The sequence below is a fragment of the Polyodon spathula genome, chromosome 2 (assembly GCF_017654505.1).
Source record: "Polyodon spathula isolate WHYD16114869_AA chromosome 2, ASM1765450v1, whole genome shotgun sequence".
Taxonomy (NCBI): domain Eukaryota; kingdom Metazoa; phylum Chordata; class Actinopteri; order Acipenseriformes; family Polyodontidae; genus Polyodon; species Polyodon spathula.
The window spans coordinates 40,347,103-40,368,165 of record NC_054535.1 but is presented as its reverse complement, the minus strand read 5'-3'; the positions used below and the strand labels follow the sequence as shown (position 1 = coordinate 40,368,165).

The following is a 21,063-nucleotide window of genomic DNA, read 5'->3' as shown; positions in this document are numbered from 1 at the left end:
TGTTTATAGTGTCTTCAATGCAATTGCTTGTGCGCGACACATTTTAAAAGATACATTTTTCATGCTTATTAAGGTGTGTATGAATGAGTCTAACACTTGTAGCCTCACCTCTTCTAGTGGGTAGCAGTAGAAGGTAACAGGTGTTTCTTTCTTGTCACTAGTCTCGTGAACCTGTACGGCTAAGCGAGCTGAAGGCAGAGGTGTCCCCACGGATTTCAGCAGAAGATCTGATTGACCTTTGCGAGCTGACAGGCCTCAGCCATTCCAAGACTCCCACCAAGAGGACCAAATCAAGCAAACCTAAGATACTGGTGGTCGATATTCGCAGTGGGGAAGAGTATCCTTTTCCATCTGATGTGTCCGTATGTCCAGATTGAATTCTTTGCCTGTTAATGAAAGAAGAAATGGGAATTAGTTTTAGTATTTTTAAGTTAAATTTCCCCTTCATTAGCAAAAAAACAGTCCAGTTTTCACTTTTGCCTTTCATGAAGCCACTTTATCACAACGTAAGAGTTACAAGTTAGGAGACCCAACCTAAGTATGTTCTGTACTTCACATAGGAAGCTATTTGGAGTCAAGTAAAGATCTTATTACATGTAACAGGAATGGGGGGGAGCACGTCCATCACACTTATAAGGCTATGGTCCATCACAGTCAAAAAGTGAAACTGGTGACTGGAAAACCAAAAGATCAACACCGGACAATAAAGGCTGATGTTTTTGTGTTACTGGACAGAAAGCTTTTTTTTTTTTTTTAACCCTTTTATTTTTTAACATCCTATTTCTATCACTTTGAAGCTTGACAAGTTTACGTCAAAATGTTTGCTAATCCCCCATTCAACGAGAGAAAAACTGCTTTCAAAGACTGGATTATCTAGTCCATATTGCACAGCAGGTAATGTAAATATTGACATGGTAGTAATCCTCATTTTGTCTTAACCGGTTCAGTTTCTGCACGATTTGTAACAGGTGGTCTGTATTGTGCAAATAAGTCAAGATCAAATGGTCTAAGTAGGTTTCTGCTATACAGCACAAGCTAATTAAGCTTTATTATGTGTCGTATTGAAATTCTCTCACATTTTAAAAACGTTTATTCTCTTAAATAAACATAGAAATAAAGGAATAATGTTGTTAGTTGTTTGGAGAGCAACTTTTCAATGTGCCTCTATTGTGATTTTTACCACTTTGAGTCTGCCCCCCACACACGGGCACACACTCTGAGCCAAACTGACACACTAATGTCTTATTTATTTTACAGAACATAACATTTTATAACTGCAACAAGCTGTGCCCTATAACTTAAGTTCATTATCATTTTAATCTAACTACGTGTTGATAAAGTTACTGGTGATTTTTCCCAGACATAAAATACATATATTTAGAAAAGTCTTAAGTAGTAAAATCTATATTTTATGCTCTCACTGAGAATAAATGTCTCTCTAGGCTATGCCTATTTATCTTTACTTTCATGTGTGCCAAATGCTTTTAAGTGTCACTTTCTCATTAATTTTTTTATGCAGAGAGGGTGAACCATACCGTAATTTGCAGTAGCAGCAGTGTGCAAGATAAAACAGTCTTTCTGCAATATAAATTTGCCCTGTCGAATGGATGAGTGCTGATGACATACAGATAATTCAGCGTCAAGTGTCAGAGCCTGGCACCACATTAAAAGTGAACCTTCAACATGAACTTGTGTCCAAAAAACATACAGATGATCAAAGTAGTTAGGAAGTGCATAATGTTTTTTTTTTTTTTTTATTTATTATTGTCACGCACCGTTAGATGTTTAAAGCTTCTCATGGATTCAGATATCCCAGTTGTCTGGAGGTTAATTCCTTCTGTTACACTGTCTAATGGACCAACTGGGTTTAATAACAGTAGCTCCAGGAAGGATTTAAATTTCACTGTAAGTTGTAAAGTTAACTTTCTATTTCTTCCGACAAGTACTGTAAAAGATATTAGCAACAGCTATTTGATCTTCTGTTTTTAAATGTGTATCACAATAATTTGAGAAACAAAAACATATTACCACAATAAAATATTAACTGTGATCATATTATATCTGCTGGATATGAGAATGAAGTGTAGTTACCCCAGAGATTGTGTGAGGCATGTCCCACACGCTTAAAACCAGTTTACACCCAAGACATGTACAATGATGGATGTTATCGTCACTGTTCAAATGAATATAATAGTCAAGTATAAAGACCGTTTCATAACAGACTGCTATATTTTATTTTGCAAATATTATTTGCTACCCGGCAGACAGTCAACATAATCCATTTGCTTGACAGTCTGTTTGCTATAGATCAAAGAAAGATAGCTCAACTCAAAACTATTGCTGTATAAATTGGTAACTTGCTCAAAGGTATGCCCATGTATAATACTGTAATGAGTTTTTAGTGACTATTGAAACTTCTCAGTTATTTGTCTTGGGGTTATCCTTATGGACAGTTATTTCATGTTGAAAAAGTTAAAGTAACTGGTTGGCGCTCTGTAATTTGGTGCAATATAATCCCTAAATTGGCTTTTGAATTTTTGCCTGCTACAGTGTTGTGTAATTTACACAGTAACATTGTTAAATCACAACATTGAAATCTGATAAATATAATTCTCTTTGTGGCCCTTTCTCTATGTTATTTGTTCTTTTTTCTGCATTTTGCCCTAGATTGTTTTTAAAAATGAATGTAGGTCTTTGAGGTCAGTGAAATGTCTGAGCTAATTGTGTTGATAGATTTATAGAATTGTTAATCTTTGTGGAGTAGTGGAGGGGTCTTGTTAATGCAAGCCGTGTTGATTAAATCCTTCAATGGGTTCCCAAAAGAGGGGCTTTTGGGATGGATGGTACAAGAGAATAAAGTAATTTTAGGTACCAGCATTGCCTCATAGGATTTTAATCTATGACTTATCTACAGCTATGTTGTTTACTATAGTAAAAACTTAATTATGTTTAAAAAGTTACAAAAGTAAATACCATGTTACTATTTTATACTTTTTTGACACCTAAATCTTTGAGAATGTTTTTAAATGTTTCACTTGATTGCAGGCTAATTCCTTTTTTATATTACAATTTTCTAGAAGTGCAGTATAAATACAAGAACATACCTAATTTGAAACACATTAGCATTGCATGTGCATATAAACCATAATACTATATTGTACTATAATGATTTCAATTTTTTTTTTAAGTTTTGCACTGAGATTATACAAAAAAGATGACACTTTAAAAATACTTCATTCATTTTAACAAGACCATTTAGACAGAAATGGCTTTTTTTAGAAATAAAACTTGGGCAATGAAGTAAGGTTGTATCTGGATGTGAATGACATTTTCAGTTAGCAATTATCAGCTGTTAACTTGAACCATTAATTATGACTTCCACTTGTTAGTGGTTCTTTACAAAATGTTGTGTATTTTTATTTCAAAATGATTTATTAGTAATAATAATAATAATTTATTGCCATTTTTACTTGGGCATATTAAGACATTACAGAATGTAAATTATAATTGTATTTGTTTGTAGGGCCGAGGGTTCCAGGAACATACAGTAGCAATGCATCATAATCTGTACCATCCATGTTCTGTTTTTCCTTGACAATGTTCTTTCCAGTTTTAACCGGGGCCATATATCGGGCAGCATAAACATTCCCTATAGCACAGCCTTCGGACCAGAGGGGGAGCTGGTCCACTGTGGCGCCACAACAACTCTCCAGAGCTTCAAGGGAAGAGTCATTGTGGTTGTAAGCCATTCAGTGAAGAGTGCAGCCAGTGTAAGTATCTTCAATCTATTCATGTATTAAGTGTTATGCGCATAACTTACACTTATGTATGAGATGGTCAATAATCAGTGAATTGCTTTCCCAAACGAATATGCTAACGTCAGAAAAGTATATAGTGTCAACTTGGGAGGTGACAGCACAGGTAATCCAACGTGGGACAAAGTGTTCTTTCTTGTATTATGTATACTACAAGAGTTTGAACTGGCACACTAAGCTTTGAACTTTGATCCTCCTGAATCCCTTATTCAGTGAAATCTCAAGCACAGGACAATGTTTTAAATTGCATAAACAGAACAAGAGAAACTGAAGATGCATTGCATGTTTCTTTAGACATTACCCCGAATGTATGGTTGGAATTTGACACATACTGCATAATGCACATCTGCTTTTAATTACACATGTTTTGTCTACATTTTAAGTACGTTTTAAGTTATCTTTAAAGGTTAAGTTTTTGTGGAAATGATGAATGCCCATTTTTGTTATTAGCCTAATTAACCAATGTTTCCAGCATCTATAGAATCACCTATTTGATGATAGTATAAAAAACATTTAAATTAGGCTTTTATTATAAGTGGCATGTATCAATGCCTTAACTTCTTGTCCTTAAGGTTGTTGTATAGGTAAAAGTTATTGTGATTTCCACTGGTGCCTGCTTGTTGTTTAAAGTGACTTGTGATTGTGGATTAAAACCATAATGTTCCAGTTGTTATGAACAAAGTAATGCTTTGATAAAGACAAGAATACTTGATTTCTGGGGCTCCCTAGTGGTGCATCCAGTAAAGGTGCTCCTCGTGGAGTGCAGGATGTGCCCTATAGCCTGGAGATTGCTGGTTCGTATCCAGACTATGTCATTTGCTGACTGTGACTGAGATTTTCTAGGGGGCGGCACACAATTGGCCGAGCACCACCCGGGTAGGGAGGGCTCAGGTCGTCACCACACGCCAGTGACTCCTGTGGCCAGCAGGACGCCTGCGGGTCTGCTGAAGAGCCATTCAGATCAGTGTTGTCCTCTGTCACTATACATGCGATGGCTTCGCTGTGGACCTGCCGTGCAAAAAAAGATGGCTTGGCAGGGCACGTTTCAGAGAATGCGTGTCTGCCGCCATTTCACAGTCAGAGCAGGGACCGAGATCTATACAGACTTCTTGGCCTGATGGCAACAGCATCCTCGATCCTACCCTTAGGGCTCTAACGGATGCGCCCTTTGCGACCCAAGAGTCCACCTATTGTCCCCACTGGTATTCCTTAGTGGAGAGCGGTCACCCATTCAGCATAGACACGGTGATCCACAGATAGCCCAGGACCACCATTGCCACTGTTTCCACTGTGCGTGGAAAAGATGAGGCAGGATCCGGCTCTGGTGCTCTTATACCCCTGTCCACTGGCACATCAGACTCGTGAGGGCTTGGTACAGTACGAGTACTGATGGTTCATCACTGGCTATTTGTCGAACCGAACGAGAACCAAACCGTGAAACGCCTTCCTCACAAGACATCTGTGAGCCAAGCCGAGCCAGGGTTAAAGATTTTCATCATTATGTTGTGTCAGACAGTACCCGGGCTCTCCCTAACCACACAGTGAGAGCTTGATATGGCCCTGGCATGGCTCAGTTGTACAGTGGAAAATAGGTATTAGTAGCCCCAATGTGGCTCAAGAGGACCTGGTTCTCGACACTGGCACAGCTCCTATATGGTCAGCCGTGGGAGCTGCTGACCCGTCGAGACCGACACAGCCAGTTGCGAGGGACTCTGTGGCATCCAGACCCAGCAGCTCTGCAGCTTTGGGTCTGGCCTCTGCGCGTCCTAGCGGTACAGTTTTGAAAGGTGCTATGAGGTTAAGACCCCCTAGAAAGGATCTTGTCCCTTCGCTGGTGGCTCAGTGTAGTGCAAAGACCGCCATTTGATCTCCTACATTCAGCAGAGCTAAAATTTATGTCCTTAAAGACAGCTTTCCTGCTTGCTATTACTACCACTAGCGGGTATGTGAAATGCAAGCATTCTCAGCAGCGAAAGCCTGTTTGTTTTTTGCAGAGACCATAACTAAGGTTACTTGCAGCACTAATCTTGCTTTTCTCCCTAAAAGCATTTCTGCTTTCCGTATCAACCAGTCAGTGGAGTTGGAAGCCTTTCATCACCTCCTTTCCACTCTGACAGGGAGAGAAAGCTCCATATGTTCTGTCCAGTTAGGGCATTGGCCTATTATGTTGACCGCACCCATAGTTGACAGCAAGCCAAGCAATTATTTATTTGCTTCAGGCCTAAGTTCCACGGACAAGCCCTGTTCAAACAGCATTTAAATATTTAGAAGATTTGTTGTATAAATCTTTTAATAAACACATCTTTTCAATGTGATGCTATATTTTATTTCTTTAATAAATATTATGTTTAATCATGAAAAATCTTCAAACGCCTATTTAAGACGGTGAAATGAATCATTTTTTACTGTGAAAAAATATATGTAAAAAATGGATGGTTGCTCTGCAAATATGTGATTATTTACAGATTAAAGAAGGAGGGCCACCTTTCAAAGACTACACTTTCAAATAAGATTTACAGCAAAGACTTTGGCCTTAGCTATAATGAGTTTTGTCTTCAAGGGTCACTTTTCTAGAGTTAACAAAAGTGCAGCACACACACCTAAGCTTCAGGGTAAAATTTAAATGGAGTCAAATCTTTTCTCACTGTGTCAAGTGATTTAGATATTTACAATGATATTGTGTTTTTTTAAACACTTAAAGCATTTTAAACTTTAACCAAGAGTGCCATTTCACATAACTAGAAAGTATGAGCATCATCACAAACGTTAAGTCTAGGGCAATTCTGAGAGTTTCACTAAAGGAAGTAAATAAATGGTATAGCCTACAACAAATACCAGATTAATCTGTTCTCAGTTGATAAGCAGGGTTAGAGTTGACAAGCATAGAGGAGCACTTCATTTTGTACTCATTGTGTTAATTAAAGTTGTAAGAGGAAACTGTTACATTGAGAAGTGTTGTAGATTGAAGTTTATATGAGTGGCTATGATGGAGTGCCAGTCTGCCTCCTATAATTTGTGTTGATATCATTTTTACTGTTTTCATTATGATTTTCATTATGTTTCTTGTTTATTTTGGATCAGCAGGGAGGAGGTTAAATTCCTCCCTGCCAAATACATGTTAGAATGTGGCTGGAACCTTAATGGGCTAATTATTGAATTTTTGTTTCGCTGCATTTTCCTGACTCTGAGTCTTTCCTCTGCAGCTATCCTGTCACAGGGGCCTCAAGAAATAACTTAGTGTTGTAGGAATTTGTGTAGACAGCTTAATAGGGAGAATCTTATCAGATTAGACAGATGTGCTTTCAGCTGTGCTGTCTCGTGGTAATTTGAACTATGGTTTTGTTTGTAGACTATAAAGGTACTATTTGGTAGAGGGTATATTTCATAAACATTTATTTCTTAAAACTAGCCTTGGCAATGTAAATCCCCCTGCTTTTGTTAATTTATTCCAGAAACAGTCCTACCTCAACACTCACTAAAACGGACAGTGGCTGAGCACAGATTTGAAAAGGTGCAGTAGACAGCATGACTAAAATATAACAATCCATTCCATATTCAGCTCTCAACTGAGGTAATGCATTGTCTCTATAGGACCTAGCAACCAGAAAATATAAACAGGGACAGTAGTGATTACACAGAGGGGGTTTAGTGTGCACAGTAACAGGAGAAAAACACAGGCACATTCCTTAAACCTTTCCACCTTCTCTAGTTAACATTGTCAAACACAGATTAAAAACCTTAGCATGTCAAGTTAGTTGTCATTCATTCAGAGTAGTTTGTCATTAAAAACGCTGTTTGAGACAGAAAGAAGTTTAATCCAGAAAACCTACAACTGAACTTAGAAGACAGTATTTCAGAAAGAAATGTGTCAGTTTGATTTACGTATTTATTTTCAATTTAATTATTGATTTCACCATCCATTCCATTCAGCTGCAAAGAGCTGTCAGCTTTTTACCTGACACCACCTGTCTGTGCAACACAGTAATCAGCCAAGCAGGTAACATTGCTCGAGAGGAATGTTTACATTTTCTTATCTTCGGTTTGGAATTGCTGTCCCTTGTCTAGCCGTGATAAGGATTATAGGATAGAAGCGGTAAGGAAAGTAAGCAATATGCATCTTGAAAATGTGCTGTATAAGAAACAGAAACTTAGAATAAATTGAAAGTTATCTGCAATGTCACTGAAACTTGTATAATTCAATGTAATAATTAATGGTGAACCCAAGCAGACAGTAGTTTGGGCAACCTCAATGCAATTGGAGCCAAAATGACAAATTCAATGAAAAGTTAGGATTCTAAAACTAAAAAGAACCTACTGTGTTGACCAGTAAAAATTGACCGTTCACAACCACATTGAGATGCCATTCCCATTCGGTCTGTTTTATGAGACTGAGCGGCTTCTAAAGCTTTTTTCATCTCTGTGTAAATAAAAAAAACAAACAAAAAAAAAAACATTGAATGTACCAATTAACAAATTTGCAAATAAACTACTTACAAATGTTTGGCATTTTGAAGTGCTGTGCCTTTCTACTTTTGAAACATTAAGTCAATTGTGCAAATTACACTTTGAAAAACGTGGGTTAATGTTACAAGATTAGCGAGACCCGTTATAACACTTAGCTCACAGGGCGGGATGGAATTGTGAAATCTGCGCATCTGAGGAATCAGAAGAAAGCGGTTAAACACATTGCCTCCATGAGTAAGTTGCTGAAAGGATTGAAGCAGCCATTTTTTTAAGGCTTTGTATTAAATTGAATAAAATTTCCACCTATATATGTAGCCGCGATGAGGAAGATGGGGCTGTGCTTTTCATGATTCCTCGCAGTGTCAGATGGACTGCTGGAATGAACAGCAAGATGGGGGAAGGAACTGCCAATAAGCGATAGTGATACTGGGTCCTGCTGATGTATGATTTAATTGTGCCTGGAGCCAGATGGAGAGTTGCTTGCGTGAGCGATGAAAGCGAGGATCCAGTCTTGATTGAACAGAATAGGAAGAATCTGATTTTCAGCACAGGAGGCTGAATAGCAGTTCCAGCATGTGTTGTACAATGACCTTGTAGTTGGAGCGAGGGCTGAAGTCATGTAGTTTCTGACAGATTGAAGGAGCTTGGATAGAGTCGAGTTGAACACCAGGTTCTGGAATAGCGGGACCTGCAATGGGACTGGAGCTGCTGCTGGGATCAGCTGGCGGAATCTGGTGATCTGGAGACGAAATAAAGCATCGGCAGCGTTTATTAATGCATGTGATGTGGGGTGCTTGACTAATTAAATTATGAGACACTAAAATCCATGCAAGGCAGTAGAGTAAACTCTTGATGAGAGGAGAGGATGAACGGCCTTTGTTGATAATATGCACTGTGGGTAGATTATCACAGAAGAATAGGATTGACTTCCTAGACCACTGATAGCCCAAGAGGTAGGCCTCTGCTACAGTTGTATACAACTCCAGGAGTGCTGTAGCCTTGAGATGCATGGCTAGGTTTTGAATTTCCGGAGGCCAGCTGCTGGAGAACCACTCTGTACCCATGAAACCCCCGAATCCTATAAGTGAGTCATCTGTAAAAAGGGACAAATTTTGGGGGGCTAAGGTTAATCTTCAGAATGTAGTGAAAGCCTGTTCCAGTTTTGGATTAATAATCCTCACATTTGAATGTCCTTCCTGGATTCTGCGGATATGTTTATCCAAGCCTCTGGGCTTGATGCTGTAGAAGAAAGAGCGAGGAGATGTGAAATGAAGGTTCTACCCTGGAGGGATGATCCAAATTGTGTAATTAAAGTGGTGCAGCAAGGATAGCAGGTCACGTTTTCTGATAGAGGTTGTGATTTGGAATTCATTGGCGAGGTATCGAATGCAATCCAGTTTAGTGGGAGGGAGGTGGTCGTCGAAAGCAGGGGGGGTTATAAATGGGCTGCCATAAAACCTTTTTGTATCTCAGATTGAATGAGAGTGTTGACTGATTGAGGGTCCAAAGTTGCTGAGTGTAAGTTATTGGAAATGTGTGATGATACTGGAATTCTTGACAGGCCGGTAAAATATCTGTGCTGCAGACTGTTGATGAGGTAGGTTGTGAATAGCTGGTCTGGGTGATGTTCGATGGCTTCTGTCAGAGATGGGATGATTATTGTGGTGGAGACTGTGAGCAGATTTGAATGTCATTTCTTAGGGGCAGTTGGGCAAACTGACAGAGTGGGCAAATATGAAGCTTCCTGCAAAACTTTGATGAGCAGACAGATGAATTGAAGTTATTACAGATGATTTGCTTGGAGCCAGCAAATCTGATTTTACGGCCGGATATGTCTGTGTTCCTGGATGAATAAGGTGGAGCTGGTGCTTGGCCTACTAAAAACAAATTCCCTTAAGGTCACAGGTTCAAATCCCACCTCTGCCACAGACTGACTCACTGTGTGACTCTGAGCAAGTCACTTAACCTCCTATTGCTCCATCCTGCAGATGAGATGTTAAATCAAAATGTCCTTTTATAAGTGGCTCTGCATATAATGCACAGTCCCCAGCCTATCTGATGGTGCACTATATAAAAATAAAGATTATATTATTATTGTATTCAATGATTTGCCACCTGAGTTGAGGAGCCAGAGTGTGATTTCTGACAACAGGAGTTTTCTGTGGAACTTTGAGAGCGGCTGTTGCCAGGTTGTAGGTGGTAACGTCAGCTTCAGGGACCGGAGGTGCTGGACCGGAAGAGATGGCGGCCAGGCAAAAGTAGCGAGTGCTGACCCTGGAGAAGTGGTGATTACTGCAGAGTTGGAAGCGACTCGTTTGTCCATATCATTGAGTTGTGCATTAATTGAAGCAATTGAAATGGCAGTGGGACTTCATGTCCTTAAACGCTGTTGTGAAGCTGAAAAATTGGATCTGATTCGGCTGCACCTCCAGGTTGCTGAACTGGTGCACTGAGAGAGGAGGCAGGGGCCATGACTGGAGAAGAGGCGCGGCGGCGGCTGCCTGTCCTGAGACTCTGAGCTGGCAGGTTTACTGAAGTGCATCTGCAAGAAGGAGGGAACATGGGTGTAGCAGATATTAAGGTGCAGTTCATTTTAAACAGTACCATAAGATTGCTTCCAGCTGGGATGTTCATGTTGTTATCATGCAGGGTTTTTAAAAGTTTGGCAAGCTGCCAGTTTTCATAAAATAGCTGCTCCAGAGACTGAGCCTGCTGACGGGAGCATTTTCATCTCTGTAGTGCCGGGGCAGAAGGTCTGGTTGCTGGGTAGAGGTCGGCATAAGAAGTAAAAGGTACTGGATTTCCATCTAAAATGTGAAGGAGAGGTTTTGAGGAGAATCCAGCAGGGATGATTCCTGGTCAGAGTTGTCAGGGAGTTGATCCATGCTGAAGAATTGCCTGATGACAGATTTTATATTCAAGCAAATTAACAGGTCACGACTTATGCAAAAGCAAAACACTTGACAAGGGAGATAGATGTGACTAAGCTTTAAATAGGATTTAGATAATGATTGACAGAGATTAATGGTGATTGACAGGCTGAAATTAGAAAAGCCCTACTCCCGCCCCCCAAACTCTACCAAAAGGTTAACATAACCTCTTATACAAGGTGTATACATTGATGTAAAAATCTTTGAAAATAACCCTTAGTGTATTTTCACAATGAAAACTCGTTGGCTAAGTGAAATGGCAGCTGTCTTAAAAACTTTTAACCACAAATACAATAGTTTCATTCCACCATGTCATTTTTTCTGATGGCTGTAACAATCCTAGGTATTGTCATGAGCAAGACCTCCATAATATGTGTTTGTATATTAAGGTACAAGGTTTGCCTTGCATGATAAGTACAGTATATATAAACATAAGGACTTGTTTTCGAAATGTAAATACATGCATTCATTGAGATTTGCTTTTTGTTCAGTAAATGCGCTTTAGAGTTATGCTTTATTAATATGTTCATAGATAAGGTTTTGGAATGTAAAGAGGGGTTGAACAAACATCTTGTGTAATTTGGATATTATCTTCTGGTGTCATCCTTAGGCTAAGATTAAGACATAACACATGGGGTACACTGCAGTTAGCCAGGAGCCAAAAGTATAAGCTAGGTGCCTAGTAAATAAAAGGCCCTGCTGCTTACTTAATTTCAGTAGTTGAGCGATGTGAGATGTACCTAAATGTGTCCCGAGGATGTACAATTATCATTTTGGAAGCTGGACAAGGTTTAAGCATTCCTCAACCTTTTGTGAAAAAAAAAAAAAAAATTTATCTTGCTGTGCAATTGTACCAACAGGGACCCCTCCCCCACCTCCCTCCTTCTGTTCGAATGAGCCGTGTTTATCTTTGCTGCCAGAGATCACAGAGCGTATACATTCCTGGGAGAGGGTTTAGAAAGCAGATTGGCAAGCCATGTTTGTGGAACATGACTACCTAAGTGGTCCCATGACATGGTTAACAGCTGGTCTGCAGGTGGTATCTTAATTAATCTGAGGACAGCTTTCATCCGCGCTTTGAATCTGCACTTAACTCTAAACATTTAACTAGGGATGCAACAAAAATGGATTGATTTTAATGAGGTAAAAGATTGATTTTAATGAGGTAGAGCACTATGAATCATGACTTAACATAAGCATAAATGTGCACGTGTTTTAGCAGAGTTGTATAATTATTTGAAAATTAAGTAAAATTAAGTGTCTTGGCTAAGAATGTTAACATGGCTGACAGAAATAGAGACTCATAATTTACAGTGCATTTCAGCAAACCAGGAATTTGTGCTAGCCCAAAACGTAAACAGAAACTAAGAATTTGACCTCAGACAGTAAAAGTATACAGTGCCATTAAAAAGTATTTGCCCCCTGTCTTTTTTTCTGCATTTTTGTACATTTAACATTGAATTTGGTCAGATCTTTTTGTGGGTTCTAGTAGTATATAGAGGGAGTCTGAGAGAAAAAAATGACACCAAAGTTTGGTGCTTCTTTCTTTGGTGTACAAGGTAATCAAACATGCAATCTTCAGGTGTAAAAAAGTTATTGCCCACCAAGTTAACTCAACCCAATTAAAGGGATAATTAGGGTCAGCTGTTTGAATACTTTGGTTAACAATGAGGACTGATTTTGGCCAGCTCTGCCCAATATAAAACTGACTTTAGCCCTTACCATCAGAGTGAAGTTGTCAGCACACAGGTTCTAGAGGCACATCATGCCACAATCAAAAAATTCCTGAAGAACTCTGGAAAACGGTTATTGATGATTATCAGTCAGGAAAGGGTTACAAAGCCATTTCTAAGGCTCTGGTTTGGTGGCGCCCCATAGTCAGAGCCATATTGTCCAAATGAAGAAAGATTGGGACAGTAGTGAATCTTCCCAGGAGTGGCCGTCCTGCCAAAATCTCTCCAAAAGCAAGGTGTAAAATCGTCCAGGAAGTCACAAAGAACCCAGGGCTCTGCAGGCCTGTCTCACCTTGGCTAAGGTCAGTGTTCATGACTCCACCATCAGAAAGACGCTGGGCAAAAATGGGATTCATGGCAGAGTAGCAAGGCGGAAATCACTGCTCACTAAGAAGAACATGAATGTTCGTCTTAAGTTTGCCAAAAAGCTCCTGGATGATCCTTGAGAGTTCTGGAACAATGTTCTATGGACAGATGAGTCAAAAGAGTAACTTTTTGGCCAATATGGGCCCCGTTATATCTGGCGAAAACCAAACACTGCATTCCACAGTAAGAACCTCATACCAACAGTCAAGCATGGTGGTGGTAGTTTCATGATTTGGGGATGCTTTGCTTCATCAGGACCTGGACGACTTGCCATCATTGAAGGAACCATGAATTCTGCTCTGTATCAGAGAATTCTATAGGAGAATGTCACGCCATCCATCCGTGAGCTGAAGCAGAAGCGCAGCTGGGTCATGCAGCAAGACAATGATCCAAAACACACAAGCAAGTTTACATCAAAATGGTTGAAGAACAATAAATTTAAAGTTTTGGAATGGCCGAGTCAAAGTCCAGACCTAAACCCCATTGAGATGTTGTAGCATGACCTGAAACAAGCAGTTTATGCTCGGAAACCCACAAATGTCACTGAATTGAAGCAGTTCTGCGTGAAGGAGTGGGCCAAAATTCCTCCACGTCGCTGTGAGGGACTGATCAATGACTACAGGAAGTGTTTGGTTGCAGTTATTGCTGCTAAAGGCGAGGTAACCAGTTATTGAGTCAAGGGGGCGATTACTTTTTCACATGGGGGAATTGGGTGTTGTATAACTTTCTTTAATAAATAAATGAAATAAGTATCAAAACGTTGTGTTATTTGTTCATCCAGGGTCCCTTGTATCTAATATTAGATTTTGGTTGAAGATCTGATAACATTCAGTGTCAAATATGCAAAAAAAAAAAGAAGAAAAATCAGACGGGGCAAATACTTTTTCACGGCACTGTATGTGTGTCTATATATATATATATATATATATATATATATATATATATATATATATATATATATATATATATATATATATATATATATATATCTTGAAAAAATTGAGACCACTGCAAAATTATCAGTTTCTCTGGTTTTACTATTTATAGGTATGTGTTTGGGTAAAATGAACATTTTTGTTTTATTCTATAAACTACTGACAACATTTCTTCCAAATTCCAAATAAAAATATTGTCATTTAGAGCATTTATTTGCAGAAAATGACAACTGGTCAAAATAACAAAAAAGATGCAGTGTTGTCAGACCTCGAATAATGCAAATAAAATAAGCTCATATTCATTTTTAACAATACTAATGTTTTAACTTAGGAAGAGTTCAGAAATCAGTATTTGGTGGGATAACCCTGATTTTCAAGCACAGCTTTCATGCGTCTTGGCATGCTCTCCACCAGTCTTTCACATTGATGCTGGGTGACTTTATGCCACTCCTGGCGCAAAAATTCAAGCAGCTCGGCTTTGTTTGATGGCTTGTGACCATCCATCTTCCTCTTGATCACATTCCAGAGGTTTTCAATGGGGTTCAGGTGTGGATGTTTGGGCTGGCCATGACAGGGTCTTGATCTGGTGGTCCTCCACCCACACCTTGATTGACCTGGCTGTGTGGCAGCCAGGTCATGTGGCATGGAGCATTGTCCTGCTGGAAAAAACAATCCTCCGAGTTGGGGAACATTGTCAGAGCAGAAAGAAGCAAGTTTTCTTCCAGGACAACCTTGTACTTCGCTTGATTTATGCGTCCTTCAAAGACAAAGCTGCCCGATTTCAGCCTTGCTGAAGCACCCCCAGATCATCACTGATCCTCCACCACATTTCACAGTGGTTGCGAGACACTGTGGCTTGTAGGCCTCTCCAGGTCTCCGTCTAACCATTAGACGACAGGTGTTGGGCAAAGCTGAAAATTGGACTCAGAGAAGATGACCTTACTCCAGTCCTCTATGGTCCAATCCTTATGGTCTTTTGCAAACCTCAGCCTGGCTCTTCTTTGCTTCTCATTAATGAAGGGCTTTTTTCTATCTTTGCACAACTTCAGCCCTGCCCCTAGGAGCCTGTTTCGAACCGTCTTCGCTGTGCACTTCACCCCAGCTGCCGTTTGCCATTCTTTTTGTAGGTCACTTGATGTCACCCTGCAGTTGCTGAGTGACATTCGAATAAGTTGGCGGTCATCCCGGTCAGTGGAGAGTCGTTTTCGCCCTCTGCTGGTCTGTAGCTTTGTTTTCCCCCAATGTGTGCTGCTTGACCTTGTTCTTATGAACCGTCATCTTTGAAATTTTAAGGATGGAAGCAACCTGACGCTCACTGTATCCCTCTGCCAGTAAAGCCAGAATTGAACCCTTTTCCTCACTCAAAACTTTCTTTTTCAACTCTTTGGGCATGGTCAATAGTTATTTTTTGATTCCAATTACTTTTGAGGTACTACTAGCACTGTTTTGCCATCCAGCTGGTCTTGTTGCAAGAGGATAGTGATGACCACAGGAGTGGTTTTTATACTTTTCCTCGTTAAATAAGATTTGGTTCAGGTGATCCCCTAATCAGTACCTCATTCAGCAGAATGAGGTGTGCCTGTGTTGGAATTCAACAGACACTGCAATGAAATGGCTCCCATACATGTAGAGATGCTGATTTAAGAAAAATTTGCAGTGGTCAAGTTTTTCCAGAGCTGTATATATATAATCCACCCCACCAGTTGGAGTTAATAAGTGTCCAAATCACTCATTTGTGATTTAATAAATATTATCAGAGGTGTCCTCATAACTCACTTGCAACTTGAAAGAGTATTGTGTACTGTACTTGCTCCAGTCTAACCCAGTGGCCATTAGCAGAGGTTCTGCTGCAGTGGCAGGAGCACCCCATTACAAACACAGTTGATGGATGATCTAATCTAAGCAGAGGCTTGTAGGGCAGCAGTTAAGTTGGATCCATGTACAGAATGGCACAAGGTGATTGGTGATGTGTTAAAAATATTGTACACTAAATAACTTTCACAAAAATCTCTGAACTTTCTCAAGCAGTGAAAGGAGAAAGGGTCTAAATTCCTTGCTGTACAATAGTAATGTGCCTGCCTAATTATTTGTGGGAAAACAATATGAACTGGAGAACATCTTGCGTTCACTTGTAAGACGACTTGGCAGGGTTTAAATAGCACTTAACACCAGTTACAGACATGAAAGACTTCATTAAAAAAATATTTAAAAAGTGAACTTTTAAAATAGTCTAACCCTATTCCTAGATATACCAAAACATCTTTATTCTCTGTAAAACTAACTCAAATTAGATTAATTTCTTGATACTACAGACACATTTAGCAGTCTATTACACTATGCAACACAAGTTTTGTTCCTGGGTAGTAAGTTATTTCCTAATTGCATATGCCTCAAAAGTATAGAAAATGGCTATTATTCCCCACAAACTTTGCTTTTGTGACCAGGACAGTGACAAAAATGACTACAAAAGATTTAGAAGTGAGTAGTTTTTCGAGATTTACAATTATACTGTATTTACAGTATAATCGTAAATCTCGAAAAAGTACTCACTTCTAAATCTTTTGTAGTCATTTTTGTATTACTTTAGTATAAATGCATGTTAATTTGGATTCATATGTTGTTTTTTTCTGACTTTATGTGAACAAAAAGACACACATTTGCCCGTTTTCCCATTGGAAATAGTGACATTTTGAAATGTCACTGTCCTGGTCACAAAAGCAAAGTTTGTGGGGAATAATAGCCATTTTCTATACTTGAGGCATAAGCAATTGGGAAATAACACTTACTACCCAGGAAAAAAAAAAAAAAAAAAAAAAAAAAGTGTTACATGGTGTTATAAGTGAATTCTTGTAATATGAATTTACTTAACACAAATCTCCTGTTGGTGTAAATTAGCCCCTCCAGGGAAGAAACAAATCGCCCTAGTTCGAACAGCTGAGTGCAAAGTATATTGGGAAATGTATTAACTTGCATCCAGATTAGCGACTCTTCTGTATTTTAGTGCTATTCTGGGACTAACTTATCCTATGATGCATCAATGCCATTTCCATGAAGCAACTCAACAACGTGCATACATAACATACATTAAATGCCAGGGAACTACCGGTATTTACTGTATGAATACAATGCCAGTGAGTGAAGTATATACATAAAATGTCAGGAAATAGAACTCCATTAATCAAATGCCACAGAAGATAACTATACACAAATTCCAGGAAAGTGAACACATTTCTTTTAAGTGTTATATGCTTTTGTTTTAACTCCAAAAATGCAAGGTAAGCAACACAAAGTCTTATTCCTAAAAAAACAAAACCAATGCAATTTATAGCAGAATTTACTTCAGCTCACTTTGTTTGAAATTTAAATTGACTTCAGATGGGGCTCAAGTCTTAGATTCTCTCTCTGTCTCTCTCTCTCTCTCTCTCTCCCTCTCCCTCTCTCCTCCCCCCAAAGCCTAGCTACTATCTCTAACTTCAAAAACAAAACATATGTTTTTTAAATTTCTTGTGAGGTTTAAGCAGATCTCAATCGTACTGCAGCCCTGAGTGAGTTGCCACACATCCGGGAAAATTAGGGTAGTATTTTTTTCACTATAAAAAATTTCTTATTTCACTGCATTTCACGGTTTAAAAATAGGTATTAAGATATTTCAAGATGCTGTAGTGCACTGACAGTGTAAGGATTATTGCTCACATTGTCAAAAAGGTAACACAGCAATAACGATCTATGATGTGGTACGGATCAGAAAAGCCAGAGCACTTGTTTAGTTTTTTTTAAATCGCTCTTCCTGCAATGATTTAGAAGACAGAAAGCCCCAGTGCACTAGAGCAGCCATTTTGAAAAGTCAGAATATTAACAATGGAAAGGAAAATTACAGGTGCATTCTATAGACAGTTGTAGCAACACATAGGGATGTATGACACTATTTTTCGGAACCCTGCTACTTACTCTTTTGAAGTCCTGATGTTTGTCATCCACATGGCTAATTTCTTTTTTCCTGTGCTTTAGTTTGCAGAGCATCTAGTGAAGGTGTCCTACCCACGGGTTTGCATTCTGGACGGAGGCATCAACAAGATGAAACCTACAGGCCTACTCACCGTCCCCTCTCCTCAGATCTGAGCAGCAACCGAACGCAAAGCATTGAGTGGGCCGACTGTAGTTGAGTGCTGGTTATGCAGGTTACAAGAAGTCAGCAGAGATGAAAGGGCATTTTTTTAATTTAAAGGGTTAAAGATCATGCAGTGTTACTTTGCTGTATACTGTGTTGTCCATGTTGTCTTGGATCATGGATCACCTGTAGAATATATTTCTCAACTGTTCACCAGGATAAACAAATTTATTTTAGAAGCGCCAATAGTGTATTTACTGTATCCTGCTCCATTTTTTTTTTATCAATCGGCACCACACAGTTTTGGAAGAGGGAGCATGAACTGGGTCCACTGCACTGCCAATAAAAGTATGTATTTCCAGATGATTTATGACTTACAATGTGGTTTTACCAAATTACAGTATGTTTTCAATTTCAAATGACCACTCAGTAAAGAAAGTCACTAATCAGCACTGTTTTTGAGTGGATCAAAACATGGTACACAGGTCATTATTGTACATTACAAAATCAAAGAATTGATTCTTAGTATAAAGGAACGCTTATCAAGAGTATAAACATGGGTGTTGTCACATAATAAAAATCTAATCAAACTAAGGGAGCAGGTGCAAAACTTGTATTTTATTTGATTGTGTACACCGAACCTAAACTGACTCTTTATCTTCTTCCCAGTTTAGTGACGTGCAAATAAAATGTCAAGCAAAGCATATTTATTGGTGTGCTTGGAAATTATATGTTCCTTGATAAAGATCGGAAACTCTTCTTTTTAATTTCAGTTTTAAACTGCTACTCTGTTAAGTGTGTCGGTGCCTCGTTTTATGTTTTACAGTTCACTGTTGTGCATGGCTTGGCAGCAAGATTAAAGTGTTTGCAGAATGCCCCATTACAACATTTTCTGCTTTGAGAAGGAGGAACAGGATTTTGTTTACCTCTGGGCACACACTTTTGGATGGCGTTGAGTCAGAAACCTGCAAATGGTTTAACTGCTGCACACTTCAGGCTCTAAATGTTCTGATGTAACTCACTTAAAATAAATACGGGAAATATGAAGTAAGCCAATATTTTTGCAAAGGTAGTCAAAATTAACTGATGACTGGAATAGCACAGCAAGGGAGTAAGGCATTCTTGTCGACAGGCATCATGTTATGTTATTATATTTTTTTTTATGTGTGCAAGATAGTTACAAAACTAAGGCCCATATTCATACAACTTATGGTCTCTTGTATTGTGCCAGTAATAGTATTTGATTGGGTGATGCATAAACACAATTTACTGTCAAAAAAACCATCACTCATCGTGACGTTAGAATAACGTGCCTTTAGAGACCGAATTTCTCATCAGCATATTATTCGTCCGATTCATAAATCTGTATTGTGCCGTTAATTGACACTTATTGGCATCATAATTAACACATGTCCTCAGACCAGGCGGAGAATGAGATGCGTCTTAACAGTATCTTTACCTACCTTAATTTCTGTGTTTAGGAACATGCATTTCCAATCTAGCTGCTCTAACTTTTTATATGGTAAGGTATACTGTATGAGAACCAGATTTGAGATGTTATTGTATTTGAATGAATTGTGCGGGTATTTGCAAACTGAGGAAATACAGTAACATAAAAGCATAGACAATTTTTCAGCTATTTACCAATTGTATTTTAATGTAACTGTGTGTGTGTGCTGCCTTTCTGTGCTATTTGTCATTCAAATGAAAGTTTTAAATGTAATATTATGAGAAAAATAACTGGAGATTGCTGATGCTCTAGTGCTTTATATACTTAATTGTGTGCTGCAAAGGAAACGTGTGCTAACAGGAGAGGATCCTTTTTCTCTCAGCCAAAAATAAAATATCATGAACTGTGACAACACATTAGATTCGTGGTGGTTACAGTTCTTTATTTTGGACAACCTGCTGTCTCCAGCACTGTTCCGTAGCCATAACGTGATGGCGTAGACAGAAAGTTTATGCCATTGACGTCATAAGACGGACATGGCTCATTTGTATACATCTGACAATTGGTTAGATAAAATCCCTCAGTAACAATCCATGATGGTAAATCACATCTTAACCTATTACTGGCTAGTAAAATAACCAGGTAGTAGTTTTATAAATTGCATATTAAATACTGCCTGGTAAATTTTTTTTATGGTTGGAAATTACTGCCATCTTTTATGAATATGGCCCTATGTCTACGGAGAACAATTTAATTTCCAGATACCTCGTGCTGGGAAGTTGAAAAACAGTGCCCCTCAACGCCTGGGGAAAAAAGTGATTTTTGTCTCAGGGAAATAATTTTGGGGTATTCCAAAATGCTTTGTAAAATGTATGTCAGAGAAAATCTAATTAATAGGTGTGTTTTAGCCTAATAAACCCCCCTACCACAAAGAGTATTTGCTCAAAAGTCAAGTAAAGTTTTCCATGCATCGTCTTTTTTCTTTTTCTTTTTAGGACATATTTATGCCTTCAATGCAATTAAATATGTTAAATCAATTTTCAAATATAAGCATCTGATGGTATGTCTTGGCAGTCACAATTGCCTTAGGTATAATTGGTGTCAAATTAAGAATAAACATTCAACCTAGTTATTCTGCATTGGTACTAAATGGATACATACATTAGCAGTTACCACATTCACTGTGGTACTGGGAATCTTTTTTATAGGACCCACTGTACTTTGAATAAAATTAATAGTGACCTACTTTTTACAGTACTGAA

General features: G+C 38.8%; 1 protein-coding gene across 3 annotated transcripts in view; it reads left to right on the top strand.

Moving 5' to 3' along the window:
* LOC121296408 (TBC domain-containing protein kinase-like protein) overlaps positions 1–18,945 on the top strand; it is a 74,853-nt gene extending 55,908 nt beyond the window's left edge. For all 3 annotated transcript variants that reach the window (XM_041221946.1, XM_041221936.1, XM_041221956.1), the window contains exons 24-26: positions 162–337; positions 3,611–3,770; positions 18,252–18,945. In XM_041221946.1, the coding sequence (XP_041077880.1) occupies positions 162–337; positions 3,611–3,770; positions 18,252–18,362 (447 nt within the window). In that variant the 3' untranslated portion in view covers positions 18,363–18,945. The remainder of the gene's footprint in view (positions 1–161; positions 338–3,610; positions 3,771–18,251) is intronic.
* Positions 18,946–21,063: the final 2,118 nt, after the last annotated feature.